Consider the following 19596-nt stretch of genomic DNA (forward strand, 5'->3'; position numbering starts at 1 on the left):
TCATTTTGGTGCAGGGCTGCCGGAGATTTCATCTGTCCAATAGGTATAGGATGATAGGCCTACATTCTCAAAAACAGTGTCTGGAAGAAGATCAGCTCTGCATTCAGGACTTCAGGTATACAGGCTTTGATATGGTTTCTGGTAACTGCAGACACAACCTGCTGCCAAGCTCTTCAAAGCTGGCTCAAAAAAAGGCACAAAAGTAGCACCCAGTACCCGACCTCGCGTTTTCCATGCAGTTAAAGGCACGGCATGTGTACAGGCCCCTTAATCACTTGACGACACCAACTCCTGTGTGAGCACAGCGAGAGAGGAGAGGGAGAGACACTGTGCTGCAGCCAGAGGAGCCGCTGAATGAGTTCCCTCTGAGTGGTAACTTGCTAAGTGTCTTAGACGTCCGGGGCTGTTCATAAAACATTCAAGAATCAACGCCACAGTTTATTTGACACGACTGTAGCTTCTCCTCTTTTTGGAACCACCGTGGAGTCGGTAATAATTTCGCTTTTAGCCATGCTTCTTGTTGCCGTGGGTAACAGTATGACGTCAATATGTCAACAAGTCAAAATATTGCGAGTATCACGATATGAATTTTTCATATGATATTAAAAATGATACCGGTATTATGTGAAAGACCTGATATGGCACACTCTTATAACACACACAGCAAGAGATGCCATCACTAGATAATTACTGATGAACCAGAATCTGAGGAGGACTGTGTCGCAGAGAAATCATAACCTGTTACAGTTTACAGCAGGTAAAACAATGCAAAAATCAACAGTAGAGGCGTGGATGGACTGAAAACATCTGCTTGTGGGAGCTGTGTACTCATCTATCCTGAAACTAAACAAACACACACACACACACACACACACACACACACACACACACACACACACACGGCTGACAAACATCAGAATAAACCGATGATGAAATCTCAATGTTTTGTTTGTGTTGATGAAATCTGGCAGTCTAATACTGTAACACAGCAGGTTGGTGCACCTTAATTTACCTTTAATTAACTTTATCTAATGTTTCAGAAGTCATTAAAAGTCATGTGAGAACACTGATGTGATTCAAGAGAGACGGGGAGAGAGCATCACTTTGCTCCTCTTCAAAAACACACTCCCTGTTTGATGTGAGCTGCAAAAATAAAAGGGATCAAAGAATCATCTATTTTGATCTACAACCAGCTTTTCTTCTGCAGAGATTTTTAGAGTCAGAATAAAGAAGCAGTTAAAGTAAAACATCAGATATTTAAACATATAAATGTTGACATGGCTGCAGCAGCACTGACTGTCATTAGTTATTGGGTTTGATGACAGCATGCAGTGGATAAATGTCACAGAAATGATATGATGTGACTAATAATCTGAATATTATAAGAGCAGTCATGTCTGACAGGAGAAGCACAGAGCTTAAAAATCAATGAAGCTAAAATATCTTTTTATTAAAGTTACAGAGCTGTAAATCTGCAGAGCCTGAAATACGACTGCTCTGTGGAGAATGTGTGACAGTATTAGACACTCTGCTGTTTCATTAAATATAAATGAGTTTGGGATGTTGCTATTGCTTCACATTAACAAGACAAAAGTGAGGCCCAGACTGGCTTCATATTGCAATAACATACAGGTGTAATAATAACAGGGCAGATGGCTCATTGGGCCAACACCATGTTTACTGTCTTCTGGAGAAAGCATTGTGGCCTCAGATGAGCTACTCTGAGGGTTTGTCACATGACTTGTGGCCACGAACGCCATCATCACGTCCATCCATACGACCAACAACCCTCCAGTCGAACTAAAAAGTCCCTAAATCACACTGGACTCGGTCATTCTCATTGTTAAAGTGAGTGTCAGAGCTGTGGAGCATCAAAACTGCAGACACAGACAAAGCAGCTCACCAGGAAACATGACACAACAACAATCTCATCTCAGACTGAAGAGACAGCAGAACAAGTTTCTTCCGTCAGACCCAGAGACTCACCGAGAGGAGGAGAGGGACTCTGTGCCATTACTGTACACCAGCCTCCCATCACTGTCTGATTAGAGAGCAATCAGCGGACCCCTAATCTAATTCTCAAGCCTCTTCCTCACAGAACTGCATTAGGAGGAAGATGTGACGGTGATGGTGGGAACATATAGAGACTATCTAAACCTCAGGGCTCCATCTTTGTGTCTCCGTTATGTGAGATCACCTCTGGAGAGGCAGACACTGTGTCAGAAGTATCAACGTGAAGTGTTGGGCTGAAGTGGAGAGCAGGAAGTAGGACTGGATCATGTTTTAGACTCATATTAGCACATTAAAGCAAAGGGTTAACACAGCATGTATTATATAACTCCAGCACAGAGCAGCACAAAGCAGTCTGACAACAGTAGAGCTGCATATGACACATTCACTCAGCTCTGGACTGCAGATAGAAACGATGGAGGTCAGTTCTCACTGATGTGACTCAACAGACAAAACAGTCTTTGACAAGGCTGTGATACTGAGACGTGTTCTGTGTGGCTGGATGTTGAGTCTTACTGTCGTGTTTGAAGTCCAGTGTACAGGTCAACAGGGCAGGAGGTGCTGTCCTCATCACCACACACACACACACACACACACACACACACACACACAGGCTGGTCCTACCTGAAAGACAGAGACAGAGGAGACAGAGGGTAAATAAAGGTTTCACTTTGGAGGTTTTATGTGTTATTTTGCTTCAAAGCGCACCTTAAATTACAACACATTCTCACTCCGACCTTCACATATTGACTTTTGGTCATGGACTTTCCACGTCGAGATATGACATGCAACGTGGGTGCGTTGGATGTTGACGTTCTGGGACGGCGTGTTAAATTCAGCCTGTTACATGCATTATCTGATTTCAAAATACACTTCAGTTTTCACAGGTAATGTAAAGTTTGCAAGCAGTCCCTTTCAAAATAAAAGCGCTATGTTGATACAACACCACAAATTCATGTTTTTTTTTTCCTTTAACAACAAATGCACATGGTTACTTGGGGTGGGAATCACCAGAGGATATGCTATACGATATCATCACAATACCCAAGTCACAAACATATATTTTTGCAATCGATATGCTGAGTATTACGATAGAGTATAGAGCGATTTATTACCTTTTTTCAACTGTAAATGATGTCCCCAAAAGAAAACTCTGTCAACATCTGTTTCATCTAATAACATTAAGTTTTGTCGTCTGTTCATCTGACTTGAGCCCTTTTTTCTTTTCAGCAAACAGACTGAAAAGGCAATTTATTATATTTTCATAATGGGATACCTAAAAAGTTTCATTTGTATTTGTAATGTCAATAAGTTAAAATCTTGCCTCACAAAAATATTGCAACATTATGCTGTATCAATTTTTTCCCCGACCCCTAGTGGTTACATTCTGCCAACACACCCACATGGTTCGGTTTAGGCAACAAAATCACGTGGTTGGGTTTAGGATAAAAGAACAGGTTTGCTGGTTGATAGTTGTTGGACCCATCCACCACCCCTCCCGCATGCCCAGCTTGGACTTTTGCCATATTAACTTCCATTGTTGCCCTGCTGTGTTTCCCCCCTGACGTCTCCATGTGCCGTTAAACAATAACAGCAACTATGAAAGCACAGCTTTTCTTGTCGCTGTCTAACACCGGAAGTCAACGCTGGTTTTCGATGACTCCAGAGCGAGACCAGGTTGCAAATAATGTTTTCTACCAAGATCTATCTTACAGTATCTGTTTGTCAGCCACACAATGCTTTTACCGTTTGCACTTCACATTTTTGGCTCACAGTGGTGCAGTGGTTAGCATTGTCGCCACATAGCAAGAGGGTTCCTGGTTCAAACCCGGGGTTGGGGGAGCCCCTCTATGTGGAGTTTGCATGTTCTCTCCATGTCAGCGTGGGTTTTTCTCCAGCTTCCTCCCACAGTCCAAAGACATGCAGGTTAATAGGTGACTCTAAATTGTCCGTAGGTGTGAATGTGAGTGTGAATGGTTGTCTGTCTCTATGTGTCAGCCCTGCGATAGTCTGGTGACCTGTCCAGGGTGAACCCTGCCTCTCACCCAATGTCAGCCGGGATAGGCTCCAGCCCCCCAGTGTCCCCTAACAGGATAAGCAGTTACGGAAAATGAATGAACTTTACATTCTGCTGAAACGTGTCTTTAAGGTGCCTCCAGAAACAACACAGGAAGCTAACAGTTTTTGCTGATCTGTATTATAAGCTATTAAATAGACTCTGCTGTGCTTTTTTGACCCTCCTTTAATCCACTGTCTTATTCACTGAGCAAAAAACAACAACATAAATTTACTGCTACGGAGACAGTGAGATGTGTTTGTACTCTCAGAGGAGTCCTCGCGAACACTGATGTGAAAAACACAGGAAATGAAACTGAGACAAACTCATTTTCTCCTAAAAGCAGAAAAAGATCCTGTACTAAAATCTGTCTCGACAAATGAGACCATTAAGGGAAAATCACTCGAGTGTTTCTCATCCCTGCTGGATTCAACTTCACATCGTCTCCTCGCTGTCTGTTTATCAAATCCTGAGCGTGGCAGGAGATGTGCAGAGAAGCTGTGGCCGGATTGAGATCATCACATTTCTTCGATGCATCACATCAAATCACACTCATTTCTGACCTCAGTGGGGAGGTAAAAATATCTCCTGAAATCACTTCATCACTGACAGTTTTTTAACGGATAATGATATCATGCCCCTAACCTCATTCGCTGTTGCTTGCAAGTAAAAAGAATCATCCAACTAAATCAAGGAAACAAAAAATAATCCAGTTTATCTCATTTTAGCGTTTTTGGTGAATAAGGAGCTCTAACTATCTCTAAACATCACTGCCAGTGACTCCACACAGTCATTAGCAGCCTCCGATACTGGCTGGGACTTGTACCTGGCAGGAATCAGAGGCATTAAACCTTTCACCTCTGTCTAACACTAATCTACAGGTAGAGAGAGAGAATTAAGACAGGCAGACATGGAGCTCATTTTTCACTCCACTGGAAATGCGATTGGATAAATGTGCTGATCTCCAACTGTGGTAATTATTATTAAAGACTGATTCATTCATAAATAATTTCAATGAGAACACTGCACAATGATAGTCATGATGAATGCATCCAAATTACAAACCGTGAACCTTGAAGAGAAGAAAACAGTAATTATCAATGGCAGCTTAAATTATACAGCTGATATGAACTTAAAATAAATGGCTGGAAAACGTGGATTTTAAAAAGAACAAAACATATTATAAAACTCTGACACTACACAGCACCACAGGTGTCTGAAGAAGAGGTCATTCACCGGTTTTCAGAAAATCCTCCCCGAGGCGATACAGAGGCCTGGTGATGCCTTCAGGCTCCTCTGTTGTATTTCAGCTGCTAATTTGTCAGAGACAAGACAACATAGAGTGTCTGTCTGCTGTCTAACTCTGTCCATCTTTCATTCATACCCATGGTTTAAGAATATCTGTTATGATAAACCCTTTGGCCAACCAGTCTAAAAGACAATCATGTCTGCTGACTTGGGCTGAGACAAAGACCCCCACTCTCTTTGTGGGTAGAGACAGCACCGCATGTGGCTGGTGTCCGCTGAGCTGCTGTGTGAATCTAATGTAAAGATGTTTCAAATCAGAGCTTCAAAGTCTGGTACAAACCAAATAACATCAACCCAGTTAGTTGCCGTAGCCCGTCAACTTCTTTATAACCTAGGCCGCCGCAGTGGAGAAGTACAGGCCCCAGCCAGCCTAGGTGGTGAACAACCGAACTGCGAGGCGCAGTGGTCGAACCTTGCAGGGGCTGAAGACAAACCTAGAAACCCTGCACACCATATTTCAGGGGTCATCAAGGAACAAAGAAACATGTTGGTGTATCATGCTCAGAGGGGAGTCAGCTGACATTAACCCAACCCTTTCCTCCAGTCCTGTGTTGTTCCTGCAGCCACAGACCCTGAAAAGAACCCCCACATGTCCAAGAGATAGAACCCTATGAAGGGGCAGGGCATAGGCAACGAGTCCGCCGTACATACGTCCTCCACACTCACCACACCCCATGTGGAGTGTGTTTATACCACAGTAGGATGATCCCTGTTCGCCTGACTGTAGGCTTGGGAGATGCACTCACAAAGCCACCTCACAAGGTGTTTCTTAGATAAGGCCTTACCAGGTACACCATCACCAAAGCACACAAACAGCTGTTCAGGGCGTCTGACGGGGCCCAGTGCATTCAACATAATATGCTAACACACAAACCAGGCAGGTGGAAGACAAAAAGCATCTAACTATATTTCCCTCGACGTGAACGAACTCCTTATGTTCTTGAGAAACAAATGAAGGGATTTAGTTTGAGAGAAGCCCCGCTGCGGTCACCTCGAAGCTGCGAGCAACTGAGGCGCATCAATAGGGCGGTTAGTTCACACACTCTCTGCTGCTCAGTGTGCTACTCGCTGTCGCTGACAGGCAAAAGAATGTCGTATGTGGAAATCCCCCTCCCTATATACTGTGTCAGGTAGGTACATCCTGATTGGCCAGCCACATGTATGCTTTCCTCAGTGTGCCAGTGCATGGTCGTGATTAGAGGAGTGTTACCAAAGAAGTCCAGTGAAGGGCGGAGCCTGTGTGAGATTAAACAAAGGAAGAACATACTGAAAGTCGACACTATATCATGATTATCGACAACATTTCATATGAGGTGATATTATTTCTAGTAATAAGGTTTTCATTTACTGAAGATGAGTATGTACAGTATCTCCTGAGGACAGGGAGATTAATAAAGAAGAAACACTGCAGGCTAAATCAGCTGCTCAGTGATCATTAGAGTGTCTCTATTGTCTTCAGTGGTCTCAACTTCAGCTAGTTGGCTGCCGTCAATACAAGTAAACAGAGGAGCACAACACAATGCTTTCACTGGTGTTTTTTTAAGGCACAAAAACAACTTCAACACACACACGTCCCACAAGTTTAGGAGCTCCAGAGGAAGCACACACAGTGTACCTACACACACGTGGACTAACTCAAAAGGTTGTGTGCAATTAAATAATCTGTAGCGCAAAGCGATCGTAAAACATCAAACACCGATCAAACACATGCCTCTGCCCACACTTTGACTCCCACACACAGATTGTAACAAAGCTCTCTTTATCCACTGCCTTCAGTCAGAGAGCTCATTGAGATCCAACTGTAAACAGACTGAAGGAGTAAACATACAACCATTCCTCTGCCCTGTCTGTATTTACTGCCTTAATACTGTACGACTGTGTCCTAACTACAGAGGTTCAATATTCACTGTTTACATGTGAAACTGATGTGTGTCCCAACACATTTATGCTGATGTGTGTCAGAAGACGATCTGTGCGATGACCATACTCCCTACTAACTATTTAGTCCCTCTTGTAAATCAATGCAAAAATGGTGCAGTCGTAAAATCCAAGGACATGATTTTTTTCCCCCCTGAAAATTTCCCAGCACTTTGATGCAGTGGTTGAAGCATCAACCCATGTCCTCCCATTGCTATCCCATATAGAAGTGTGTGTAAGTGTGTGTGTCAGCTAATCTGGCTGTCTGTTTCTCAGCATGGAGGCTGCTGTTTGAGCAGACAGACATCATTAAGCTGCTTGACAGCATCAATCTGGGCTGACGGGACACCCATACTGGATGTAGGAGGTCTGAAAAAGACACTCTAACACACACAACTTATACACACTACAGAGTGACACACACAAGCGCACACACACGCACACACACACACACTCTCAGCTTTTAACTCCTATGTAACAGTCTATGAGCCAACACTCCTCTCCACTGACAGACAGCCTGACTCAACCATTTTTCCTTCCTCCTCCATACACAAAGTACAGTGTGAGCCGTCTCTGGTAGTTCTGCTGATATATTGGCTGTAAATCGACTCAGGTCTCCACAGAGACTGGTCCAACATGTGTGTCATTGTTCCAATGGAGGTCCTCTAACTCTGGACTGACTCTGATCCTGGAGATCCAGACTGGGCTGAGGGAAAATCTCTGTCTGACCCACACAGCTGCAGTAAACTCCAAACTAAATCAAACCTGACATGTCTGCAGGCAAAAAGGCAGAATTACCACAATATGGTTTGATCACCAAAATGAGTGCAGATTGTCCGGCTGAGCTTGCAGCAACATTCACACACAGCCTTGTTCACAATCATGTGACTAATTTAAATGTGTTCATCCCACCACAACTCCACAGCTCCTTCATCAGCTGCTGGACATCATGAAATAACCAGACCTCCAGTTATTACAGTGCCACATATTCAATAACAGCTCAACAGACAGGAAACATACTGCTGCCGTCAGTCCTCTGGTCTCTCTGTAAACATTTTAATCCACTGATCAGAATGTTCATTCTGAGAAACTGACTGAAATGAGAATCCAGCAGCATGACACAGTATCAGAGGTGTTTTCTTCAACAGGATTACCTGTTTGAATGAAGGATTAATAGAAACCAGATGTGTCAATGTATTTAATGGGCGAACACTTAAACCAAGCAAAAAGCTTTAATCCTGTAATCCTATAACACACTCTCACCTCTACTTCTAGTAATTTATAGGATCAATGTTACAGACAATTAACACTTTCAGCACTGGGCTGTTTCCTGTTTGCTTGACATTGTGTGTCCATTGTTGCTTTTATATGTATACACAATTGTGATTTTAAAAAAGCTCAAATATAGACCAAATCACAGTGTTTATTTCCAATAACTTCTAGGTAGGAAATCATGGTGTCACGTACATAAAATCAAGCTGAGCAAATGCTGTTTTCAACAAATGCATTGTTGAAAATGAAGGCTTTTGTTACATGCTGAAAACACTGGAACTCAGTGACACTGTAGCAAACACTGCAGACCTCAAAAATGAAAGACGCACAAGAATGTAACAGACAACGCTTCTAACATGGGTGTTGCCGTTCAGTTAGTGGGATATCTCCATGTGAAGTGTTTCTCTCACAGGCTTAATCTGGCAGAGGACGTTAAATTGTATCTTGATAATATCACATCATGGGTTCTCGCACAATTCCCACTCCTAACAGTTTACACTTAAACCAATATTGATCTTTTCTGGTGGTTAAAATAGGTTATTTGCTCCAGTCCTTTCCACAGCTGTACATTTCTAAGGTTCCCTGCCAGTAGATTTGGTTGATCAAAGATGATGGCGAAGCAGGAAAGAACATAAGATAAGCAGATTATAAACATCAGCTAGGTCAGACCACAGTGTTTAACTTTATTATCTTAAACATTACAATTATGTCTGAAAATGACAACAGAAATCAACAAGTTTGCGGATTTTAAATCACTCCGCAATTATAATCAACTGCCAGCTGTCTCCTCAGAAGTGACTGTTGTTGTTAGCTCTACATCACAGTGATTCAGTCTATACATCCACCTGGAGCAGGCAGCATAATGAGCAGAAGAAAAGAAAAGAAAATTAAAATCCAGTCTGAGTGAAACTGAAGTCACACTGGTCTGATACAAAACAGTGTCCAACGATTGGTAGGGAAATACACTTGATGATGCAGAAATTATTTTTTTTACAATTATGTGTTGCTCATCCAAATCAACTACAACATTCAGTCTCAGTATAAATGTATCACACTCACTGCTCCACACAGACCTGGAGGCATTCGAAGCAGACACATAATTGCATTCAACAAAGGCTTAAAGCAAACACCACCAAGTACAATAACTATAATAATGACTATAAATATACATGCTTTTTAAAAATCGTTCTGACTCATGGGAATGGCAAAGTCCACACCACAACTATGACAGTGTGAAACTACAGCTCTGGAAAAATTAAGAGATCACTGCAAATTTTTCTTAAATCAGCATCTCTACATGTTCGACATCCATTCCACTCCAGTGTCTGTTGAATTCCAACACAAGCACACCTCATACTACTGAATGAGGTACTGATTAGGTGATCACCTGAAGCAAATCTTATTTAATAAGGAAAACCAGCCGGATGGCAAAAACAGTGCTAGTAGTCCCTCAAAAGTAATTGGAATCAAAAAATAGCTACTGACCATGCCAAAAGAGTTGGAAAGAAAAGTTCTGAATGAGGAAAAGGAGGGTTCAATTCTGGCTTCACTGGCAGAGGGATACAGTGGGCGTCAGGTTGCTTCCATCCTTAAAATTTCAAAGACGGCGGTTCATAAGAACAAGGTCAAGCAGCAGACATTGGGGACAACAAAGCTACAGACCGGCAGAGGGCGAAAACGACTCTCCACTGAATGGGACGACCATCAACTCATTCGAATGTCACTAAGCAAAAAAACTGGCTCATGCACACCTTTGAAGAGTCTCCTGAACAGGTGAGTAGGAAAAAACTTCAGCAGGTCAAGAAAGAAAAAAGATTCCCGCGCACTGTTGCCAAACTTGCAAAATATTTAATGGGACAATGCAGCTACGTTTCGGTCATTACAACCTTCGTCAGGCAGAATTGTCACTAAGCAACCATAGGATGGCATCAAGTAACCTACAAAAAGAATGGCAAATGGCAGCTGGGGTGAGGTGCACGGCGAGAATGGTTCGCAACAGGCTCCTAGGGGCAGGGCTGAAGTCGTGTAAAGCTAGAAGGAAGCCCTTCCTCAATGAGAAGTGAAGAAGAGCCAGGCTGAGGTTTGCATAAGACCATGAGGATTGAACCATAGAGGACTGGAGTAAGCTTGGCCCAACACCTGGTCATCTGATGGTTAGACGGAGACCTGGAGAGGCCTACAAGCCACAGTGTCTCGCACCCACTGTGAAATTTGGTGGAGGATCAGTGATTCGCTGGAATCGGGCAGATTCGTCTTTGTGAAGGACGCATGACTCAAGCCACGTACAAGGTTATTCTGGAAGAAAACTTGTTTCAGTCTACTCAGACAATGTTCCCCAACTCTGAGGATTTTGCCAGCAGGACAATGCTCCATGCCACACAGTTAGATCAGTCGAGGTGTGTATGAAGGACCACCAGATCAAGACGCTGTCATGGCCAGCCCAATCTCCAGACCTGAACCCCATTGAAAACCTCTAGAATGTGATCAAGAGGAAGATGGACAGATAGTCACAAGCCATCAAACACAGCTGAGCTGCTTGAATTTCTGCGCCAGGAGTGGCATAAAGTTACCCAAATGTTGTCAGTAGCTAACAGAATGAAACAAAAATGTTCATTTTACTCAAACACATACCTAGAAATTGCAACATCAGAGAAACTGATAATTTTGCAGTGGTCTCTTCATTTCTTCCAGAGCTGTGTATCACTGGAACACTTTAATAGGGAATGACAAAAAAAAAAAAAAAAAGATTGACAGCAAATCAAACCCATCCAAATTCACAGGACCACACAGCACAAGCCTGGTGCTACTGTTTACAGAACATCATCATTAATCAGTGTGAACGCTCACATCGTTTCCGTATCATAACAGCTATCGTTCTTGGCGTGGGTGACCCTTTAATGTACTCTCAGATTGACTCATCCTCAGAATGACACTCGAGCAAATCTAAACAACTTGTACTTGATATATGTGTGTCCGTCTTTACTCTACAGCAGCTAAGCCATCCCATCAGTGCTTCGGGACATTGTAAAATGCCATTGCAACATAAACAGAGACCTCACTGCTGACTAACCCCTCATTTTTCAGTAAGCTGGAAACAAGTGACATTAGAATTTCAAGTCTGTCCAGATTAGAATGATGACTCTTCCAGGAAGTCTCACAAAGCCTGAGTCAGAGAACTATGGCAGATGATATTACAGAAAGCACCAGGCTGAATGTTTTGGCCACACCCCAGAGAACATCTCCTGAGTGATTCACATTTACACAATGAGTCCGCCTACCAGATCAAGTCTGATTTCTGCAACAGCAACCAAGCCAAGGCCAAATTACTTTTTTTTTTTTGAAGTACTTCTTTCATTCCTGAGGACAGAAACAAGAATAAGTCATAAAAGAGCAAGCTAACCTTCCTTTTTCAGTGATTAAACTATTTTTTTCTTTCTTTATGCCAGTGAAAGAGGGAAAAACAGAAGACCCTGAGACTCATTAGTCACAAACAGTTTGTCTAAAAACCACCAGCAGAGACAGAGGAAGTGGAGCACACACTCTGCAGCTCTGATGAAGGATGAATTTATCTTCTCTGGCTCAACCATGGAGTCCTCTGCTGCCAAAGAAAACACATCCTTGTTTTGCATGTTTTTATTGTCACAGATTCACAACGCACCAAGACTGAATCACCAAAAGATGTCAGAATCACTGAAGCACAACTTTTACAGCAAATGATCTGTTTAAACCTGCAGCCAGGGGACGAAGAGGAGGACTTGTTTTCACTTAAGAATGGGAAAAATAACCACAACTGAGAATCACTCACAATCACTCCCTATTGCTATGGTGTAAATACGTGCAGATCTTACTTATAATCACACATTGAAACTATTTCTGGTTCACTGAGAGAAACAACCGCACATAGGAATGTGCATACATTATAACAAAGGCAGTATATTTTTCACTTATTTGCACAACTTGGTGTTGAATTAATGAACCCAAACAGAGCAGTGAAAATAAATGAGCAGCTGGCCTTGTTAGAGGGAGACAGAGCAGGTGAACAGTGATCTACCTGTGTGATTAAAACTGATGCTCAGCAGAGGATAAATGTCTGGTCTCACTAAAATAAGAAGCTGAACTGATTACCTGCTTCAATAAGAAGGTAAAATCAGTAGCCCCTTTTACACTGCCAGATTTTCTGCGAATGTTGGGCAGTTTTGCCGCCAAACTGGGAGTCATATTGGCGGAACCTTTTGGTTTAAAAAGAACAAGACACCCTTCCGCCATGGGAGGAGCTGTTGATGATGCCACACGTGCGACCCACTGGCGGTGGACTAACAGGAAACAGCTGATAGCAGGAACGAGCAGCCAGTAGCAAGAAGGAAATGCAAACCTGACACTACAGTAAAGATGAGCAACTGGGGGGACAAGGAATTGTGCACCCTCCTTGCCCTCGCAAATTAAGAGGCCATTAACCGTCAAATGACGGGAACGATGAAGGACGGACCGACTTACGAGAGAATCGCAGAAGGACTGACCAGCCGCAGCTTCCCTCGGAGTACGTAACTGTTTACGTCACACGCTGAGCTACACGTTTTGTTACTTGCTCACGCCCCCCATTGCCCCGAAAAAGGCGCATTCTGTTTGAACAAAAGTAGGCAGGCGGCATTTTACTGCACTCCTTGACTTTGTTTTTATACTGCCAATGAATAAGACTGATTGGGCTTTCCTGCAAATTTGCACAATTACTATTTAAAAGGGGCTGGTGTTTTCTCCACAGAGTCTGTACTGTCAGCCTGCCCAAGTAAAATAACGCTCACTGGCTGAATGACCAGTTTAAAGCTCTGCAGTGAGATGGACATCAGCGCTCCTCTCAGAGGAAACAATGGCTCAGACACAGCTTCATGATTTTACTGTCAGTCATGTGCAGGCAGCTTTGACACAATTATTCCAGGAGAGATAAAAACAAAGACAGAGAGATGTCTTAAAGTCATGAGAGCCATAAAATCAGAGGTGATGGAGGACGAAGCAAAGTAAAGAAAGTAATGTGAGTCTGGTGAGAAGTGTGAGATGCAGAGGGAGGTTTACTGTATGTGTGAACTAATGAGAGGAAAGTTAGAGGGGAGTGAAAAGACTTTAACAACTCACTGAGAAAGGATTTAGTGTGAGAGCTGCTGATGGGAATCTGAACTGTGGATCTTTTATTCCACTCTATTATATCCACTCTGCTAAACAGCAGATGAGCATAAAAAGACATTATTTTGTACTGAGTGAGAAAAACAGACAAAGAGAAGCCAGGTGAAGCACACCTTAATGCAAACCCTTTGTCCACTTTGTGCCATTTGTGTGTGTGTTGTTCTGCGGGTTTTTGAGGTGAGCTGCTGTGTTGGTGTGAAGCTGTGAAAAGTGTCAGCTGCTGAACAGCATTGCATTCTATGTGAAAGCTTCTTCTAAGAAAAAGTCTCCTGCTCAGCAGCCGACTCTTAAAGTTGGATGTCGCATTAGCATTTTAGCATACTGGCACACTGCAGCAGCTTGAGAAGTGTAAACAGTTGACTCTACAAAGGCACAGTTTAAGATGAACAATATCAAAATGTGCAAATGAATCGACATCTGTTAAAAGAATAAGTAAACAGCAAAAATCAGACCAAACTGTCAGTGCCAACATTCAACAGTGTCCAATCGTCCCTTCTGCTGAATGCAACACGTTTCTCCAAACACAGAGCGAGCTGTTGATTCAAATAATTACATGTTGGAGGTGGAAATTTGTGCAGCTGTGTGATGGGATGCCAAATAAATCATCTATGAAAGAACGGGAGTGTTTCTGTGTTTTTAAAAGGGATATTTTTCCCTAAAACCCTCTGAGTATTATGCATTTTATGTACCTCACTGAGATTGGATTGGATTGGACAGCACCTCCAAGTCTGAGGCCATGGTTCTCTGCCGGAAAACAATGGGTTGCCCATTCTGAGTTGGGGGTGAGTTACTGCCCCAAACGAGGGTGTTCAAGTACCTCGGGGTCTTGTTCACGAGTGAGGGTAGAATGGAGTGTGAGATGGATCGGCGGTTTGGCACAGCATCCGAAGTGATGTGGGCGCTGTGCCGAACTGTCATGATAAAGAGGGAGCTGAGCCAGAAGGCAAAGCTTTCGATTTCTTGGTCCATCTACGTCCCAACCCTCTCCTATGGTCATGAGCTCTGGGTAGTGACCGAAAGAATGAGATTGTGGATACAAGTGGCCGAAATGAGTTTCCTCAGAAGGGTGTCTGGGCTCAACCTTTGAGATAGGGGAAGGAGCTCGGACATCCGGAGGGAGCTCGGAGTTCTTTCGCATTGAAAGGGGTCAGTTGAGGTGATTCAGTCATCTGATCAGGATGCTTCCTAGGCGCTTTATGTTAGAGGTGTTCTGGGCACGTCCCACTGGTAGGAGGCCCCGGGGCAGACCCAGAACACACTGGAGGGATTACATATCCCGTCTGGCCTGGGAACACCTTGGGGTCCCCCAGGAGGAGCTGGAAAGCATTGCTGGAGAGAGGGACGTCTGGAATACCTTGCTCAGCCTGCTGCCCCTGCGACCCCGCTTTGGACAAGCGGTTGAAAATGGATGGATAGACACCAGGACAAAAGTTTTCATGACAAAAAAGGTATTTAAACATCAATAGAAATTAAACCAAGTCTGCAACTAGCCTCCTGTCAAACGATCAAACTTTAAATATGGCTAAACATTCTACTTCTGTTGGAACTGACCGTGTAGATGGATGACAATAAGTTGATCATGCAACAGAAGTAGCTAAACATAATTTTCTGGATATTTTTGGTATTTTTCTTCAGCTATGAAAACTCATCACCATTGGAATCTATTGTAAGTGATAAGTTAGTGAGTTAGTGAAGAGGAAAACATTTTACAGCCACCATACAAGCCAACAGGGATGGAGTTTTTGATATTTAGTTGAGTATGGTTGAAGAATCACTTTAAGATCGATTATACGAGACAATGAATAAGTATCTATAGACTGATGTACCAACAGTTTCAATGGCCACACGAACATAAACAACCTCAGCAGCCGAGGCAACTTCATGAACCAAATGACCACAATGTTTGTACCATCATGTGGGTAATGTGTCGGGAGATGAAAGGGGGAACGTCAAACCTCTGACTGACATCACAGTCAGATGAGCGGTTCAAAAAGAGCAGTGGTTCACTTCTGTTTCCAGCACTGACCCTGAAGACCTGAAAGTGTTTCCTCACTGGAAACCAATTTTCTCATGAATTCTAACTGAGCAGTTGATCGATCACCGTGTTGCTTTTGTCACCACTCCATTACCAAACACTCACAGTTCCTTTTAGAGCCGCTGTACTTACAGTCTTGAGAGCGTCATCACTTACTCCTGACATTTCATTACAAAAGTAGACATTAGAGAAGACATGGAAACGAATTATTCTTTATCCTTCTCTTTCTTTGACTACCATCATCTCTCCTTCACCACACATTGCTTCTCCCACCTGTATCACACTCTCTCTCGTGTTCACCTCACACACACTCCACACTTACAGGCTCGTTGCCAACGTAAGAGCAGTGCCAACGAGAATCCAATAGGTCAAATCTGACTGATGCAGACATCATGGGTCACAGTTAGAAGAGATGTGGGTGAAGGTATGAAGATGTTTCAAGCAGGTGTAGAACCAGAATGGATGTATAAACACCAATGTTTAAGGATCCACAAGCTTATGTGCAACTGAACTGCACACACACACACACACACACACACCTGATGAGAGGCCAGCATGCTGAAATAAGTCCACCAGTGGAGCTGACAGTTCAACAGCCTCCACATGTCTGTGCACTACTCTTCTTCTGTGCTGAGACGAGACTGTGTGCTGAAGCTGTCAGCTGCACCATCAGCCTCTGAGGCTGCTCTCCTCTCTGTGTCACACACTGCTACTGTACATGAAGACTGCAGCTGTCAGCTCAGCTCTGCTCCACTCCTCACTAACTTTATTTAGAGAAACAAACACAGCTCTACTGGAACAGTCAACAGCTTCGCCATGAGGAGCTCTCTCTGTCATATCAGGTGTTTTCAGGAAGGGAAGTCACTTCACATACCTTCAGAGCTCGAGTCAGCAGCAGACGGACAGACGCACAATAAACATCCACGGTAGCTGTAATTTCCCTCTCAACTCCGGTGTTTCCTAGTGGAAAACGTCCGGACATGAAGTGAAAACAATGAAACCATCCCTTGCCTTGAAATCCAAAGAGGAAAGCGACGCCGGGGATCCACACGCTGTGTATCCACAAGTAAAGCATGGTGTCCTTCAGTCAGGTGCAAAAGCTCCGCGCTCTTCCCGACCGAGCTCCGTCTCCAGCGGTTAATTTCCAGAAGAGAAAGCGCTGCGAATGAAGCCGAGCGGAGGAAGAAATCCCAGTCTGAACGGTGCTGATGAACACAAGAGCTGGAGACTCTGTCACTGCTGCGGCTGCTGCTGCTTTACACGGACTGGGGCGACATCTACCGACACACTCATCCACAGGCAGAGTGTGTGTGAGGTGTGGGACTCCTGTCTGTGTGTGGTCAGTGTGTTTCATGACTCAGCACTAAGAGCAGAACTCATGTGAACAAATCCAAAACATGTCATTGAGCAGCACAGCCATGATTTGTCACATCGAGGCTCTCACTCTTTCTGCCTCTCAGCATGTTCACTGCTGGACAGGGAAGAAGTGAAGGAGAGGGGACCGGAAGTAGAAAGAAAATCACCTGTTTGCAGTTGGAACTTAATTAACCATGACCATATATGGGCATGTCTCTGTTTCCTTATAAGGTCTCATTACACGTGAGGTTCACTGTGATATTGGAGAGTGTCCATTAGTGTATGACAAGCTTGTTTCTCAGGTCAGGTATCAGTTACCTGCACGCCTCCCTTTGCTGTGCACTTCTAAGTTTGAATTATATTATGTGAGTGATGCTGTGATTCTCTGTCAGACCTCCAGGTGTCAGAGCTCTTCTGCCATAGCTCTTATCTGTTCTATCACTTTATTAAATAGCACAAAAGACAACTTTATAGTTTCACTCTTTATTTGTTCACCTCTGCCGCCACATTTACAAGTCAGTTTCAATTAAATATTCAAACTCAGTTGTCGAGTCAACAGTGGATACTGATGTCTCCAGTTTGGAAAAATTCATGGCTCACAAATATGTCCTCAGGCTAGGATGTAAAATACACAAACCATAAAATAAACATTACAAATAAAGACACTTGTATTTGCTATATTTTCAATAATTGAAACTTTTCAAACATTGATAAAACATATTATTGATTCTGTTGTAAACGTATCCTTTGGACAAAAAAAAAGTTTATTAAACAGGAAACACCATACAACAGTCACAATGTCACAATAATCTATATGTGTAACTATAGCAACATGAGTTAAGGACAAAAGGTGAAGATAAAAGCACATATGGAATATTTGCATATTAAGGAAAGTTATTTTTGTCCAGATGATATCACCCACATTTTCTCCTTCTGACGTGTAATTAAAAGCTAAAATAAATGTCCTGTCAGTGTACAGTCCTCTGAGTGTATCTATAGGAGCTGCTTGGTCCCATATGTGCTAATATCTGTTAGAGTTCAAAGTGAAGAGAGTTTAGTTGGTCTCAGTGGAGAAAGCCAGTTATCTGTGTGCATACAAGTGTGGTGTTTTACCCCAAAGACATCCTGACACTAGATTTATTACACTTAGTTCTCACACAGTCACACAAGCTGCTGCTTTAGCTTTTAGATTTAACTCCAGCTGCAGCCAGAGTAAAAACTTCAACTGCTAAAAAATGGTGATATTTTATTTCCAAATGTCTCAACATTTAAGTTTTCATTAGCATCACATTCAGAATTATCCTCACATTAACATTAAAGCAGACACACCTTTATATATATGACATCTCTAAACCTCACCAGGTCACTGACATCATCTGATGCAAAGATAACACCAGCTCTGTTCATATGGGTCAACATGGTGTGACTGAATGATTGGTGTTTGATAAAGAAGTGAATGCTTCATGAATCAGTGTTAAATCATATAACATACGGGTGTGTTTTCACTTTCCATCCCAGCGGCAGCCCTGCTCAGTAAACAGCAGTTAGCAGCAGCAGTAATGATACGTTTCATTGTTTGACTCTTCTGTTCAGTAAATGGCTGCACAGTCGTCACTGACACAGACAAACTCATCATTTCATACTAATAATAATAAAATACAACAGGTGCTTTCTGTCATTTCACTGTATAAACTGAACTTAGTTTTTGGATCTTTGCCCTCACACAGAAGAAACACTGCTGCTTGGAGACACATTTTATATTATATTTGTATTTGCTTCATTTGTTTTCTCACTTTTGTTTCCTTTTAGTTTCCATCTGTGTTCAGCTTCCACCCACAAGACCTGACGACACAGGCCCACTGTGTTTGGAGGGTTTATTTACATCTCCCCGCCTGTTTCTGTCACACTGCTCATTTGTATTTGAGGCTCAGAGGAGAAGAAGACTGTTTTCATTACAACATGCCAGCAGCAAGAGAAACAAAGCAAAGGTTAGACTGAATCCATCAAAACAACCTGATGAGAAATAGAGTTTACTGTCAGAGTCGGAGACGTGAGACTGCTGATTCTCACAGATAAGTCAAGTGTGTGTGTGTGTGTGTGTGTGTGTGTGTGTGATCAGTGACATCACCACTGTAGGTAAAAACACGTCCTCCTCATTACATTCCCTCGTTAGAGAGAAACACTCTGATTCATTTAACAGAGTGCAGTCCACTCATGTCTTATCACACTGAACACTGAGTTCAAAGCTCCTGACCTCTAAGTGTCTTGATTCATAATTCATTTCCAGCCCACAGTGTTTCTGTCCTCCAGCAAACCTCTGGATGTCACTGTGAAAGATTTAAGATAAAGCTGCTGAATTTGGGGGCTGCGTCCACCGTCAGGAAAATATATGAGGAGGAAATATGGAAACATGTGGCAGTGGCATGAGACAAGGCAACGTGTTCACTGTCCAGGATACACTCTCAGA

The 19596-nt window shown here is 43.0% G+C and overlaps 1 protein-coding gene across 2 annotated transcripts in view; it reads right to left on the bottom strand.

Annotated features, from left to right (window-relative positions):
* LOC125888332 (limbic system associated membrane protein) overlaps window positions 1-17023 on the bottom strand; it is a 639477-nt gene extending 622454 nt beyond the window's left edge. Inside the window, exon 1 of one of the 2 annotated variants that reach the window (XM_049575617.1) lies at window positions 16785-17023. In XM_049575617.1, coding sequence (XP_049431574.1) covers window positions 16785-16848 — 64 coding nt within the window. In that variant the 5' untranslated portion in view covers window positions 16849-17023. Of the gene's footprint in view, window positions 1-16647; window positions 16762-16784 lie in introns of those variants that run through there. The other variant, XM_049575618.1, reaches the window with a different exon arrangement.
* Between the last annotated feature and the right edge of the window lie 2573 nt (window positions 17024-19596).

Source organism: Epinephelus fuscoguttatus, linkage group LG5, assembly GCF_011397635.1.
Source record: "Epinephelus fuscoguttatus linkage group LG5, E.fuscoguttatus.final_Chr_v1".
In the NCBI taxonomy this organism is placed as follows: Eukaryota; Metazoa; Chordata; class Actinopteri; order Perciformes; family Serranidae; genus Epinephelus; species Epinephelus fuscoguttatus.